This window comes from Fusarium oxysporum, chromosome 7 (assembly GCF_000149955.1).
Source record: "Fusarium oxysporum f. sp. lycopersici 4287 chromosome 7, whole genome shotgun sequence".
Lineage (NCBI taxonomy): Eukaryota > Fungi > Ascomycota > Sordariomycetes > Hypocreales > Nectriaceae > Fusarium > Fusarium oxysporum.
In genome coordinates, this window is record NC_030992.1 from 758,561 (window position 1) to 772,048 (window position 13,488).

At 50.0% G+C, this 13,488-nt stretch overlaps 5 protein-coding genes across 6 annotated transcripts in view; 1 reads left to right on the forward strand and 4 right to left on the reverse strand.

Annotated features, from left to right (window-relative positions):
* Nucleotides 1–594, forward strand: part of FOXG_04938 (uncharacterized protein) — a gene marked incomplete at both ends in the record, with an annotated part of 838 nt that extends 244 nt beyond the window's left edge. The window contains 2 exons of the mRNA XM_018382995.1: nucleotides 1–150; nucleotides 221–594. Coding sequence (XP_018239838.1) covers nucleotides 1–150; nucleotides 221–594 — 524 coding nt within the window. The remainder of the gene's footprint in view (nucleotides 151–220) is intronic.
* On the reverse strand, nucleotides 247–1,871 carry FOXG_04939 (uncharacterized protein). Of its 2 annotated transcripts, XM_018382996.1 has the most exons (4): nucleotides 1,596–1,871; nucleotides 1,440–1,545; nucleotides 954–1,394; nucleotides 247–908 (listed from the first exon to the last, which is right to left on the reverse strand). In XM_018382996.1, exons 1-4 carry the CDS (start codon nucleotides 1,692–1,694, stop codon nucleotides 880–882), a joined length of 675 nt encoding a protein of 224 aa, XP_018239839.1. In that variant the 5' UTR covers nucleotides 1,695–1,871; the 3' UTR covers nucleotides 247–879. The 2 variants fall into 2 exon arrangements, with proteins under 2 accessions (XP_018239839.1, XP_018239840.1); XM_018382997.1 differs by lacking the exon at nucleotides 247–908 and having other exon boundaries at nucleotides 928–1,394; nucleotides 1,596–1,866.
* Nucleotides 1,872–2,413: 542 nt separating this feature from the next.
* FOXG_04940 (uncharacterized protein) lies at nucleotides 2,414–3,775 on the reverse strand (the record flags this gene model as incomplete). Its single annotated transcript, XM_018382998.1, has 1 exon — nucleotides 2,414–3,775. One exon carries the CDS (start codon nucleotides 3,773–3,775, stop codon nucleotides 2,414–2,416), a length of 1,362 nt encoding a protein of 453 aa, XP_018239841.1.
* A 493-nt stretch (nucleotides 3,776–4,268) lies between these two features.
* On the reverse strand, nucleotides 4,269–10,287 carry FOXG_04941 (uncharacterized protein). The gene is made up of 8 exons (XM_018382999.1): nucleotides 9,937–10,287; nucleotides 9,044–9,881; nucleotides 7,271–8,976; nucleotides 6,865–7,218; nucleotides 6,198–6,818; nucleotides 4,980–6,147; nucleotides 4,620–4,928; nucleotides 4,269–4,558 (listed from the first exon to the last, which is right to left on the reverse strand). The coding sequence occupies exons 1-8, from the start codon at nucleotides 10,128–10,130 to the stop codon at nucleotides 4,364–4,366; spliced, it is 5,385 nt and encodes a 1,794-aa protein (XP_018239842.1). The 5' UTR covers nucleotides 10,131–10,287; the 3' UTR covers nucleotides 4,269–4,363.
* A 576-nt stretch (nucleotides 10,288–10,863) lies between these two features.
* Nucleotides 10,864–12,270, reverse strand: FOXG_04942 (uncharacterized protein). Its single transcript, XM_018383000.1, has 3 exons — nucleotides 12,211–12,270; nucleotides 11,327–12,153; nucleotides 10,864–11,276 (listed from the first exon to the last, which is right to left on the reverse strand). The coding sequence occupies exons 2-3, from the start codon at nucleotides 12,096–12,098 to the stop codon at nucleotides 11,008–11,010; spliced, it is 1,041 nt and encodes a 346-aa protein (XP_018239843.1). The 5' UTR covers nucleotides 12,099–12,153; nucleotides 12,211–12,270; the 3' UTR covers nucleotides 10,864–11,007.
* Nucleotides 12,271–13,488: the final 1,218 nt, after the last annotated feature.

Consider the following 13,488-nt stretch of genomic DNA (forward strand, 5'->3'; position numbering starts at 1 on the left):
CGCCGATGGATCTTGATGCGACACAGGGTATCTTGAGGTGGACGGATTTTCCTGATCCGCCGCGTGGACAGCCTTTGCTTACCCAGCGCAAGAAGGTTGAGCTTTGGGATCAGAAGAAATTACCTTCAATCATGCGCGACAACACCACACGTAAGAAGACTCGCCCGCTTGGCTCAATTAACACTGACATAGCCCAGATTCAAGACGGAAACAATTGAAGAGGTCTACCGCTTCTACAGAGATGACATCGAGTTCTGTCTAACACGCCACTACTTCCTCCAACCTCTAGAACACTACACCCCCATGGAAACAAAACAGCAAGCAACCATCCCAATGGGCAGTCTACCGCCTTGGGAGTCTCTCACTCCAGTGGATCAGCAGAAACGATGGTTTCTCCAGGTCAAGGCACATGTTGTCCAGGATAACAAACCGGACGAGATTCGCAAGGCTCAAGATCAACTACTAGCTGTGCGAAGAGAGCTTGATGGAGTTTTCGAGTTCCGGGGTATTGATCGCAAGGTTCACGATACCAGGGTTATGCAACAGATGCAGGGGGTTCAGCAGTTGCCGCAGAAGTTTACGGTTGGGAAGTAGAATGTCCACAAGCAGAAGAAGCCGCGCGTGCGGTATTGAAGATTGCCCACTTCCCGCATGTTGACGGGGCACTGATTGCATCTGGGGTAGAGAACATGGAGCACGTGGCATCCGATGATGTCTAACTCAATTAATAGATGATACCCGGTATGATAGACGTTCGGTAGCCGAACCATCACTACTTTCCGATCGCATCAAGCCTTTCATGCGCTATATCCCAAACCCATTCATTCGTGATCATCTCCCATGCTTTCATCCAGCTCCATTTTGTGAACTACGCACGCTTCATTTGTTCTTCCACGCCTGATCCGCATCTACACAAGTTAGCATAATCCCTCATCAACTCCACGCATACTCACCCTCATGAACGACAGGACTAGGAATATTCTTCCTAGCCTCCTTCTTAACCCTCCAATCCGTCCCAAACTTCCTATCCCTCTCCCCCACATTCTTCTCAAAGTCAAACTGTCCATCCGCCGTAAAACTCGTCATAAGCTTCGGCTCCCCCAACGGCAGCGTATCACCACGATCCGTCTGCCACAAATGATACACCTTTCCGTATAGCTGCACAACTTGGTCCATCTCGTAGTTCTCAGCTACTTGCCATGCACTCTCGGGCACCGCGCGGTTCGGCATTATGAGCATTCCTGATTTCACTTCGTAGACGTGTGAATGCCAGAGTTTGCGCTCTTCTTTGTCGAGGGTTTCGTAGAGTTTGGGGGTTATCATGTATTCGATTCCGATGAGGCGCGCGTTGGGCTCGTCAGAGTCGTAGAGGAGACATTGGCGAACGTCCTCGTCTGCTGGGGTTAGTGATTGAATCGGGGTGATTGTAAGGGACGTACTTAGATGGGCGCAGTAGTGGTTTGTTTCAACAAAGCGAGAGGGATCATCGGCGTATGCGTGAAAGGCGTTGAGATGAGCGCAGATATGCTTCACAGGTCGAAACTCCTACCATCGAATGAGCTGAAGTTCTTCAATTCTCTCTAGAGGTAACTTACCTGTGTCACAGCAGCACCAGCAGTGAGGACCTCATTCTTCGCCGAAAGAGGCTTTCCCATGCCCTCATTCGTAACAGGAATTTTCTTTTCTTCAGCCATCTCGAATGTCGTCAAGTTAAGATTTTGCGATCGTCAGATCTGAGATTGCGACGTTTAACGGTTCATATAAAGCCAATGGAGATTACGTCATAGACATATGAACTCACTCGACACAAAAGATGTTTAATTGGGAGCTTTTGCGGTACGTAAATATGAGATTCTTGGAGGTTCATTGTGATTTGTTGAAGCGTCAGTATGACGAGGTGATGACCTTCCGATGTAGGCTCGGCGCCGATGATCCACTTTCTCGGTCGGGCATTGCGGGGGCTAGTCCGGCGACCGGAGGTTACCCTGAAGCCGCGCATACGATCCTGATATCTTTTTCTTTCTTGTTAGTATAGACATGTAAGAACACGAACTTGATACAACATGGTCTATTTTCACATCTCAGATTATTGATGCCTTTTGTTTCTTTTAGAATGAGGTTCATTCCACAAGAAGCCGACCGTTTGTCGTCACCTCACATCTCACTCAAACCATCGAAAGGGGAACCAACTAATCGGTTTCAGACGCCAATTTATTGATCTAGTCTAAAACATCTCAATGGGAGGTATCTACTCTACTATCACAAGAAGTTTGCCCGCAGCAAGAAATCTCAATAGCAACAATCCTCTACCAGTAGTCCTCCAAATCTGTCCCACTTGGTCCAAAGTATTCAGGATACTCTTGTCCAATCTCAATCACAAACTCCAAAACTCAAGATCTAGTTACTCACAAGCTTACTTCTTGCGGCCGAAACGTCGCTTGCGCTCCTCAAGCTCCTGCTCTTCCTTCTCGCGACGAGTGTCCTCATCAGTCCAAGGACGAGCCTGCTTATAGTAGAAGTCGTTGATCGCGTCTTCACGATCACGCTCATCCTCGATGGCTAGGATCTGGCTGTAAGTATCCTGGATAGTCTCGACCATAGGAGCTTGAGAGTTAGTGTCCAGACCACCGAAACCCTCAACGCCAGCTTCCTCGTGGGGGATCATGCCAAGATCGGTAGGGTTATGAGTGAACTCACTCGCCTCATAGGTAATTATGCCAGAACCGGTAGGGCTAAGAGCGAAATCAGTCGCCTCAGGGTTGTCCATACCAGGGCCGGTGGGGCTGGGAGTAAACTCACTCGCCTCAGGGTTGAATGTGGTGATGGAGCAACGGTGAGGGGGAGTAGGGGTGGGAGCCTCGTTGGGAGATGGGCTGAGCATCTCGCCCAGGGAGCTGATGCGCTGGGGACGATAAATAGCAACAGCCTGCGAGTTGTAGGGGGTAAGAGGCTGAACAAATTCGGGGTTGTTAGTGTCAGCATAGTGAGCGACCATGGGTTGGTAGGGGTGAACACCGACAGCCTGAGCACGAGGGTCAATAGACTCAGCATGGTAGTAGACGATAGGCTGAGCTGGATGAGGGCCGATAGGCTCAGGAAGACCAGGCACGATTGGTTTGGGGTGGTAAGGGGTAATGGGCTGAACAAAGCCAGGGCTGGGGGGATTCATCGCATGATGAGGTGTCATACGAAGTCGAGTCAAGGGGTCGACAGGCTGAAGATGCTCATGGCCGACAGACTGAGGGAGAGGGGGGTTGATACCCTGGTACAGAGTGCTGTAGCCCTGGAAGGGTGAAGATGTCGGGCCAGCTGGAACTGGAGGAGTGCTAATACCACGAAGGTAGAGCATGGGGGGCTGAGGAGCCTTTGGGGAAGTGACCTCAGGCTTGCCATCACCCTGAGTCTTCTCACCGGGGAACTCACCAGCGTCCTTGGGCTCGAGAATATCAGCTGGGCAGTGATAAACACTAGCCTCGGTGTTATCGTCCTCCTTGGATTCAGCAGGATCAGCAGGACAGATGAATCCGCCAAGAAGACGGACATGTCCAGGAGGGACATCATCGCAAGGGGGAATAATGGAGGGCTTGAGACCGACGGGAAGGTTGGAGTGATAGGAATCCATGTCGGTATCTTCAGACTGGGAAGAGCTGAGAGACGGAGGAGTGACTACCTGACGCATAAGAGGGTTAGTCTTGGTAAGACTAGGTGTCTCAGGGTGAATGCTGTCGTCGGGAACAAGGTCGTCACCCTTGAGGATAGAAAAACGACGAGACATGGTGAAAGTAGTCACGAGACCCTTAGGGTTGTTGATGACGTTGATGATAGTGTTGGTTAATCGCTGTCGAGATGGAAGAAGGATGAAGAAGAGATGGGATGAAGTTGAGATGTGAGTTGCTCGAAAGCTGGTGAGGAAGGGAAGAAGAAGAAGATTAGGATGAGAGACTAAAGATGAGATTATAAAGGATAGATTCTGTAATTCACTGACAGCGCTCGAGATGTTCGACCACCACTGTCGGAGGGACTGCGCAGCTGTAAATGGGGAATGCATCAGTCGCCAGTGCACTCATTTCTGTTCAAATGGAAGCCTAGAGTTGCCTCCTATCCTCATGACAGTGGCACTTATATCCCTTTCAATTCATTGGGCCTCTCGAGAAGGACGAGTCTACAGTCCGTTGAAAGTCATCGAACAATATCGCTGTGTCGCCTGCAGTGGCAGGTCATCGAGGTTAGTCTTATGAATGGCACATATCGTGGGTGAACATGGAAAGTCTTCGAAGTGAAGCTCGTTAGTATGCAATATGTCGATAGAAATGTTATTCTCATTGAGATAGATAGAAGATTGATGACCTGGAAGTTGACATCGTCAAGTTGATCCAGGCCCTGGGACGATTGACCAAGTCTCCCCCGTAAACACCAACGATCCATCTTGTCTCAATTTCTCTGGGTCAAGATAAATCTTCACTTCAACATTCGTCTTATCAACATTCGATACTCTTGCTATCAGATAAACCGTAGGCGACGTCGCTGGTGAAAGAGTCGTATTAGAATTCTCCTGCATCTGCGCAGCCCATCAGTTAATTTCCAAAAAGAAACGCTGAACGAAAGCTGCGACCACTTACCCTTTGATACTGTCTCTTACTCATGTAAAACGGTGTTCGGCTATGTCCCGTTGTAGACTTGACTTCAATCAAGAACAAAGGCTTTTTGTTCTGCCAAGCTGTTTTGTCGAGGTAGCCTTTGTCCACCAAGTGATTCGTCAATACCCGCTTTCGGTCAAAGTACACAATGTCGGCGGTTTCTTGGGCGGTCCAGGGGAGCATGTCTGAGTAGTCGGGATGAATGGTGACGAACTTTCGCATTTGGCTTTGCCAGTTGTCGCGACTGAAGCGAGGTAGTGGTGGATCCATGTTGCGAAGAAGTTCAAAGACCTGTAGACTTGTAAGTATTGTATGTTGGAGAAATAAGTAGTGGTAACTTACATATAGTTCACCGAGAGCTCCTATTCGCATGTCTCGTTCAGGAAGGCCATGTGACCGGAATCGTCGTGATAGCTCAATCTCTTCTTCATCTACTTCTGGTAGTGCACCGAAAAGCCCCGACATGTCATAAGCGCCCTTACTAGGAAGCGTTGCTGTGTTTGCTGCAGAAATGACATTACTGACTAGTCTCAGATACTCTTCTTCGTCTTCGATGGTAGGATGTTGGGATGCTTCGCCAAAGCTCTGGAATAGGAATGCTGAGCTGGGCTGCGCTGTAGGGGAAGAGCCAAAGACAAAGGTTGGCTGTGGCTGGCTTGCTGATCTTGGCGTCGACTGTAAAGACTCATGCCTGCCCACGTTCCGATGAACATTTGATGATGTTCGCCTATTTTGGCGGAAGTATTCGGCCGTGGACGAAGTTGGGGTGAACAGTCGTCGTCCAGTGATGGATGAGTTTGAAGTCGCAGGACTTCGCTGTCGAACAGGGAGATCTGATAGCCTCGGAGGAGATCTCAAGTTGTCGAATGTTTGAAGCATGGAGTCTTCGTCGCTCGATATATCATCTTCGTGAATCTCCGGTTGGGCCAGAAATCGAGCAATGGGGTCTTCCTCCGCCTCGTGGGAGCCAGTTTCATCGTTTGTCTCCAGCGCTTCATGATACACAGTGGCATCATGTACGTCCTCCTCTTCGGTATCGACATGACCTACTTCGGTGACTTCCCCAGCCTCGTCCTCAGTCGCTTGGCCGTCCCTGTCTTGAGGGATGTCCACCTCGACAACACCCTCCGCCTCCAGAATCTGCGCCATGTTGATGAGAGGTGCATTCAAAACCGCACTTACGATCTGAATAGCTTTGGAGCCAGCATGTTTGACTTGTAAAGTAACAGGGTCTGTCATCATCCATTCTAGGAACCGTCTTGGAAGAGTCGAAAAGTAACAGAATCCTTGGGTCTTGGGATCACGTGGCACGTATATCTTGAGGCTGCTGTCGTCTTCGCGTATGTGAAGCTCACTCCTATCTTGTACATGCACCAGACCATGGCCATCCTGTGACAAATGGAGTTCGGAGGAGATGCCATCCGTTTCGTAGACCTCTGCACCCATGAGGGTCCAATAAAGCTCCGAGCTGTCCTCTGAAGTCCGAGGACTGTTAAAATGCACCGCGATTCTGTAGAAGCAATTAACAGCTATCCGTGGCGTCTTTAGCCTGCGACTTACCTGAACAGACCATCTGCCTTTTGCCTGAACTCCCTGTCCCGATACTGTAACTTGTCCATGAGCCCGCCCGCCACAGTAGAGATCTCTCGTACAGAGGTAGACAAATATCGCGACTCCAGGTCGAGCCATGAAAGGAATGGCCGCAAGCGACGAACTTCGTCCAACGTAAAGTCAAGCATCTTGGCCTGAGGAGCGAAGATATCGCCCAGAGCCTTTCGGTCGGCAATAGCGAATTGTGTCCTACCAGACTGTAACTTCACTGACTTATTTGGATACCTCACAGGAAAGACCGTTCCTCGAAAGATAGGTTCTTCATCTGGTGGATCAGCTGTTGTGTCAAGTAGAGAATTGAGCGCCCAGATGGTTTCCTTGACAGCAGCGACTGATGGTGGTGGCACTCTGCTGCCCATCTCCTTGAGTTCGTCGTAGGCCATGTCCAGCGTAAGTTCTTGCACACCGAGGAAACTGACGAAGAAATCTTCCAGATCGGGGTAAAGGTCGTTGAGAGCTACTCTGCCTCGGATTTGTGTAGCGCTCGACCATAGGCATTCACCGACTGTGTACCAGCGGCTTACGTTGCCGATATTGAAGTAGATCAATGGCTCTTCAGCGAAAGTTTTTCTAGATATCTGTCAGCTGAAAGTGTGAAAAGGGAGAGAGTTTGTACCTGAGCTTTGTAGTATCAACTTCCATCATGCCGAACCTTTCAGAGTCCAAAGAGCTGTACAGGTCATTAATCCAGTCAAAGTCCTCACTCTTCAGGTCCTTCAGTCTCCGCATCTCATTCAGGTAATCCTCCCACGAAGAGTCTTTGACCCCGAGCGCTGTCTTGAAGAATTGTCGCAAGACGTCGAGATCTTCTTCTGAGCGATGGAAAACGGTTCGGTAGAGGTGGGCGAGGGGGTATGCCGTCTGCATGTCTTCTCGGGCGTTCCACAAGCATCTGTCGGAGGATGTCCACATCGCTGGACTCGAGTCGTGTGCGGGAATGTATATCAGGTTTCCGTCATTAATCGCTTGCCTGCGTACGTTAGTAAGTCGTAGATCGAGATACCAAATACGTGAAAACGAACCTTGCTTCCGCCTGCGCGTCGAGGAAGCTCTCAGCTTCCCGACACCGGGCATGAATGACTTCGTAGAGATCTAACAACCTCGTATTCCGACGCACTCCAGCCGCAGCATTACTGTACCGGATAGTTCTCAGAATGGCTAGATAGAACTGGAGATCATCAGTACACCCAACCCCAAGATCATCAACCAAGAAACCCCATTTGGAACGATACGTGCTCGAAGTAATCGGTTCACCCAAATCCAGAAACACAAAACCTTCATCCTCAGCATAGCGTGAATGTTTCCCCTCAAGCGCAGGCAGAGGTAGGTAAGTAGTCGACAGCGGCTCAGACAAAGCAAACTCATCTCTTCCTTTGCAAACGACCTCGACTTGCCGCAACTCCCTCATGATATCAGTAGATTCCATGACCTTTGTTCTCTCAACATCCCAGACTCTCTGAAGGGCACCCAAAAGACATTTCGGTCGGTGCTGCTCGATGTAGAGAAAGGCGGCAGACAGCTCTAACTTTCGGTCTGGACCCTTCTTGGTAAGTCGAAGTTGAAGCCGAAGTCGGAGGCGTAACTGGAGCCATTCATCCCATCCCCAAGAGTAACCTGCTGGTGTACCTGGCTTTTCCTGGACGTAGTTGTGATGAAGAAAAGGCGCTGCGAAGCCGGGCGCATCTCCTTGAGGTTTGAACAGTTCACTGGGTCCATACGCGTCGTCTGTTGTAAGATAGACATCATGTTTAGTTGGTGACCGTGCTCTCATATTCTGGTCATACACATGGTAGCCACGCAACTTCGCCTGATCCTCATTCTCCTCGAGTAGTACCTCGGAAAGGTACAAGAACTTGAGATGGGCGATGGATACTGCAAGAGCACCTGCATCGGCGACCGGATTGATTGGCTTCTTCAGGATTAAAGCTCGTACATCCTTCACAAGCGCCTCGATGACGCCGAACTTGTCAAAGAGCGCACGACGATCAGGGTTGCTGGCTGCTTCCGAGTCGATCAGGCTCAAATCAAGGTCGTCAGGGATTGCAAGGCTCCCCGAGGAATGCGAATAGTACAGTGGCCCGCTGCTTGAAGAAACCCAGGTGCCATTCTCGAGCGGGATGAATCGAAGTTGCTTGAGGCGGTCCTGAGCTGGACCCACTGTCGCGGTGTTCTTCAACAAGATGAGTGCTCGTGCTGCAAGTGAGTGCCATTCATTATCCGTAGCAGGACTTTTCATCCTCGAATCCTTGATGTCCCTTTCGAGATCCTTCTCAATACGAGTGATCGCATCTGATGGCGACATACTTTCCAGTCCATACGTCTCCAACAACTTCAGATCATCACGTGTATACTCCTTCGCAAGGTAAATCTCCTCGTCAAGATCAGTGAAAAGCGGATCACCGTTTTTATCTCGCAACCATGGCTGAAGACGACACAGCTTGTGTATGTAGTCCAATTTTCCAGTGCCGAGCGTGCGAAGAATTTTGACTTCCTGTATGCGCGATTCGATCCTGTCAAGGAGACCCGACCAGAAGCTGTCCCAAGGATAAGAGTTTCGTTGGGGGAGCCAGCGCATCCATTGGTATTGGAGTGTCGGATGCTGACAAAACTCCTCGATGGCTTTAATGAAGCAATCTGCGATGCCGTTCAAGAGACCGCGGTTTCGGAGGGATGTAGTGACGATGCCTTGTCGACTGGCCTCGGTGACGAAATCAGTGTGAATGAGGAACTACGTAAACGCATTTGTCAGTCTCTGGCAAGACTTCTGCGATGGGCTCGGTGAGATTTTCACTTACCTTGAAGCCCATTGGGCGCATTGGCAGAAATGCGAATACATCTTGATTCTCGACAATTGGTGTACCTGAATCCGCTAATGGGAATGCCAACACAACCTCCGTAGACGAATCGGCGCGATCCTGCTCTTCGGAATACGTCCTGTTCTCGCTCTTGGGAATATTCTCCGCAACATGCTTCGTGACATGATACTGCCTCTCCTCCACCCCCTCAAAAGTCTCCTTTTTGACAGTAACTGGGTTGCTCCCACGGAGAGAGTACGTCGTGCTTGACGTTTGAGTGTCATCCTCGTCGAAGAATGAGACCTGCACTTTTCGGAGTTTGCGAAGGAAAAGTAGAATCGTATGTTGTAAGTCTTGGAACTGAAGTCGGATGGTCTCGCGCTGCCTCGCATCCTCCTCCGGGTCATCACTCGTATGCAGGAACAACGTGATGCGAGTCGAAGAGCCTCTCAGTGACTCATCTGCATCTTCCCATACTGGTGTAACCATGCCGAGACCGGAGTCCCCCTTGCGATGTGTGAACGAGAAGGAAAAGTCGTTTGACTGAATGTGAACCTTCCAAGCCGCCATAAACACTGACTTGAAGCCAATGCCCTTCTCACCAATGTACCCAGCTGCCCCAACCTTTGAACTTTTGCCGATTGCACAAATGGCCTTGAGGTTCTCATGCGTGAAGCCGTTCTCATTGCACTCAATTGACACCTTATCTGGGCGAACTTCGAAAGACACATATGGATCTTGCCCGCTTGAGAGAGCCGTGCTGTAGTTGTTGTCGTCGGCATTTTGGAGCAACTCAAAGACGAATCTGGCGTTACTTGTGTAGAGGTTTCGTGCCAGTCTGAAATGTTGTCAAGAAAATACTTGGAAGCCTGAGTTTGAGATAAAGTACATACGTCAAGACAGCTGAGCCTATCATCTCATCCTTTCGAAGGAGAGCTTCTTCCACCTCGCGCCTAAGCTCAGGGTTAATCTCTCCAATCCGCGCAAGCTGCTCTTCGCCAAGATAGCCGCGCTCTTTCGCTATCTCCTTCACCAGATCCTGAGCCGTGCGCTGGGCCGGCCCGGGCTGGGGAGTATCGGTGGACATCTTTATGCGCGGCCCAGCGGGCCCTGGGCTATCGAGACCCCGTAGTTATCGCTAAGTAGATTGACGCAACATGCAGCGAAGAGAAGCAAAGACAAAGCGCGGGAAACGATTGCCTGACCTGTATGTTTATCAGCCGCCTCGCTCAAAGAAATGTGTGATTTCTTCCTACCGCTCTCCTCGTACGAGGCCGGAAAGGCGCGTCAAGAGGCGATGCAGGGGCTTTCAGCTTGAGACGCAGATGAGGGATTGATTGGCCAAAACATCGCCAAGGTGCCAGACTCCCGCGTTAATCCTGGTCTAAGTGGCATTCCGTTGTTGTTTTGCTTTTGTCATGAAACGCATTGAGTAGCGAAAACTCTGACGTTTCTGTAATTGGCCTGCCTTGAGCCCAATTTTGAGAAGCACATGAGGTGCTTCATTGGTGATCTCTGTGCTGGATTGAAAATGCCAATGGAGACTGGCTCGTGAGATGATGAAACATTCTAGGGGTAGACCCGTGCTCACCTGCTGGAGATTCACATTAATACCCGCAAACCCTGGGTATTTCCGGTGAGGGATAATACTGGAGACTAGTACGCAGACTTCACTGGGGCATGTCAAGCAAAATCAGGACTGCTTTAGGTCATGTCTTTCGCATTTTGCATTCTTGAGTCATAGTATAGGTCACATTGGAAATGAAGAACAAATTGCTCACGACACTTTTGCATCGATCTGTAGGATACTTGAGTACTGTGTTCTGTCTTGTCTGCCGAGAGTCAAAATACGGCTCACTACTTTTCATTCAATGACTCTCCAATCATCCCTCTGCAAAAGACCAAGACTACCCATAATACTCATCATCCTTCCCACAGCCATTTGTTGTTACTCGGTCTGGCGCTTAAGCCTTGGCCATAAGGAAGGCCTTGACGTTGGCAAACTTCTCAGCGGTCTCGAGAAGCTTCTCAGCATTGTTGGGATCATAGGAGAAGTTGACAGCACGTCGGGAAACAGCGACAACAGGAGTCTGTTCCTGCTCCTGTCCCTTTTCATTGTCCTTGACCTCAAAGACTAGCTCAGCTGGCTGGGAGGAGTTGGAGGGGGAATTGCCAGGGGCCCAGCGGCTGGTGGAAATGCCCACTTCGTCGGGGTCCAGGATGTTCTTGACTCCTGTAGGCTGATGTCAGCCAACGCTAGGATTACAGAGGGAATATTCTTACCAGAGTCGAAACCGTGATTGTCGGCGTTGTCACGTTGTTCACCAGTGGGGGCAGTGTTGGTAGCCCACTCATCAGCGGGAGACGAAGCGGGCTCAGCAACAAGAGAGTCAGTGAAAATAGGCCCGACCGGAGATGGAGAGGCATCCTTCAGAGCAGCATGCTCAGAGCTGGAGAATCCACTAAAGTTCTTTTCAACGGCAGCCTCGAAGCCGGGCTTGAGCTCAGCGGACTCGGTAGTGGGCTCAAAGGCGTGCTCATGGGTGGGCTTAGTAGGTCCAGCGAGCTCAGCAGTAAGACCGACACCAGATCGACCGGCGTCGGCATCGAAATGAACGTGCTGGGTGATGTTGATAGCGCCAGTGATGGGACCAGCGGGCTCAGTAGAGGTTTCGACGTGGTAGGGACAGGCAGGCTTGTTGAGCCAGAGCTCGGAAATGAGCTTAGAACGCTCCTCCCAGCCATTCCGGGCGTCGACAGAGCGAAGAAGAACAGACTCCAGGATATGCTGAGCCTTGAGTCCGTTGCCAACTCGGTGCTCACGGGGAGTACATTCCGCGCAACGGACCTTCACAACATCGCCGAGGTGAATTCCTTTGGTGGGAATCTCACGGTCGATTGTGCCACAAGAGCCGAAGAAGCAAATGCATTTGCCGCGAGCGGCGTCACAAACGGTACGATCCTTAGCCACGAGGTGAAGCTTTGCACAATAAAATGCGAGAACTGGTGCCACCTCTGGGGCGCACTGGGCAATGGTGATAGTCTCACGGCACATCTTGACGACCAGATGAAGAGCGCGTGAAGGAAGGCGGAAGACGCGTGAGGGTGAACTACACAGACAGGAGATGAGAGAGTGGAGATGAAGGAAAGGTGGAAGAGATACTTACCGTCGGTTCAAAAAGGGAAGAGTTCAAGATCTCTCGTGCCTTGAGTGCGGTGGAGTGGAGAAGGAAGGAGGGAAGAGAGAGGAAGGGGGAGGAGAAAAGGCCTAAGTGAAGTGCCTCAGTTGCGTGCCCTAAAGGTCAGGCAGCCGTGAGCGTGAATTCAAAACAAAAGAACGAAGAGGAAGGAGAGAGAAGGCGCTAGTGTGAGTGCAGGCACTGAGGAGACAACTGCTGTAGTTCACAGAAGTTATAGTGGATAATAGGGGCTATCCGGTGACTCGAGGCCTGAACGTACTGAAGTAGAGATGAAGTTGGGACGAAACGGTTTAGCGAGGGGGATGTGAGCGAAATTTGAGTGTCTATATGCCTTAGATGTGAAAGTGAGGATGCAAACCAGAAAGACGAAGCAGTGATGCAGCTCCTGAGTAACTCCTTATTTGCTCTTGATATTTTGGTACCATGAGATTCATATGGAGCTCAAATGCTTGATTCGAGTACTATTCTAAACCCACCTGATAACCAAGGTTACTCGGTAGGTATTGCATATCGTGAAAGTGATGTTTGTTTGATAGTGTCTGTGTGCATTGGGGATTGATGGCAATCTGATATGTGCATCTAATTAGGCCTATATACTCTCCAGCTCCATGCCTAACTACCCCAATAAAATCAAAAACAGATACCACATATGTATACCACGAAGATCAATGATTCGCATTTATCATGACCACATTTGCTGTGACGACTGCTGAGTGTAACTGGTGGTTGCCTTTGAAATTCTAGAAGGACAATGGATGTTTTCCACTTTTGATTGCCCTATGTGCATTACCAAAGCAAGATCCCGAAACCAGGGATCTCAACCCCACTTCCACGGGGGTGGAAAAGGCATCCAGTGAAAGAAATTTCTTTGTGTGTTAGCAAACACTGCATGGTGACACTCGACGACTTTTCGCCCTTTGCTTTTACTACGACAACAAAACCACGCCTGCTATCCAAAAAGATCATGTTTCTACGAAGACCGACAGAAATCTTCAAGATTCACCGCTGGTAGTGTTGTTGTATGAGAGCCTCCCTACAAGCGCGGAAGATTTCCTTTTGTCGTTGGTTTTCGACATCCTTCTTAGAGCCAAATGCATAAAAAGCAAGTCAACTCAGCTCAGATAGACCTTTGATACAGGGCTAATGGTATAGATAGCCGAGAAGCCTGTCGCCGGCGATCGTTGCTTCTTTCTATCGACCAAGTACGGAGCCTCTGACCACGAGACACCTGCGCTGCAACATCTC

Excerpts from the sequence above, each read along its gene's own strand:
- FOXG_04939 (XM_018382996.1), bottom strand. The coding sequence starts at position 1,694 with ATGGCTGAAGAAAAGAAAATTCCTGTTACGAATGAGGGCATGGGAAAG. Across the intron at positions 1,395-1,439 it reads CCACTACTGCGCCCATCTAA|ACGAGGACGTTCGCCAATGT; the intron begins GTACGTCCCTTA and ends TAACCCCAGCAG. Across the intron at positions 909-953 it reads TAGTCCTGTCGTTCATGAGG|ATGCGGATCAGGCGTGGAAG; the intron begins GTGAGTATGCGT and ends TAACTTGTGTAG.
- FOXG_04941 (XM_018382999.1), bottom strand. The coding sequence starts at position 10,130 with ATGTCCACCGATACTCCCCAGCCCGGGCCGGCCCAGCGCACGGCTCAG. Across the intron at positions 7,219-7,270 it reads GACGCGCAGGCGGAAGCAAG|GCAAGCGATTAATGACGGAA; the intron begins GTTCGTTTTCAC and ends TAACGTACGCAG. Across the intron at positions 4,929-4,979 it reads GAGCTCTCGGTGAACTATAT|GTCTTTGAACTTCTTCGCAA; the intron begins GTAAGTTACCAC and ends ACAAGTCTACAG.
- FOXG_04942 (XM_018383000.1), bottom strand. The coding sequence starts at position 12,098 with ATGTGCCGTGAGACTATCACCATTGCCCAGTGCGCCCCAGAGGTGGCA. Across the intron at positions 11,277-11,326 it reads CAATCACGGTTTCGACTCTG|GAGTCAAGAACATCCTGGAC; the intron begins GTAAGAATATTC and ends ATCAGCCTACAG.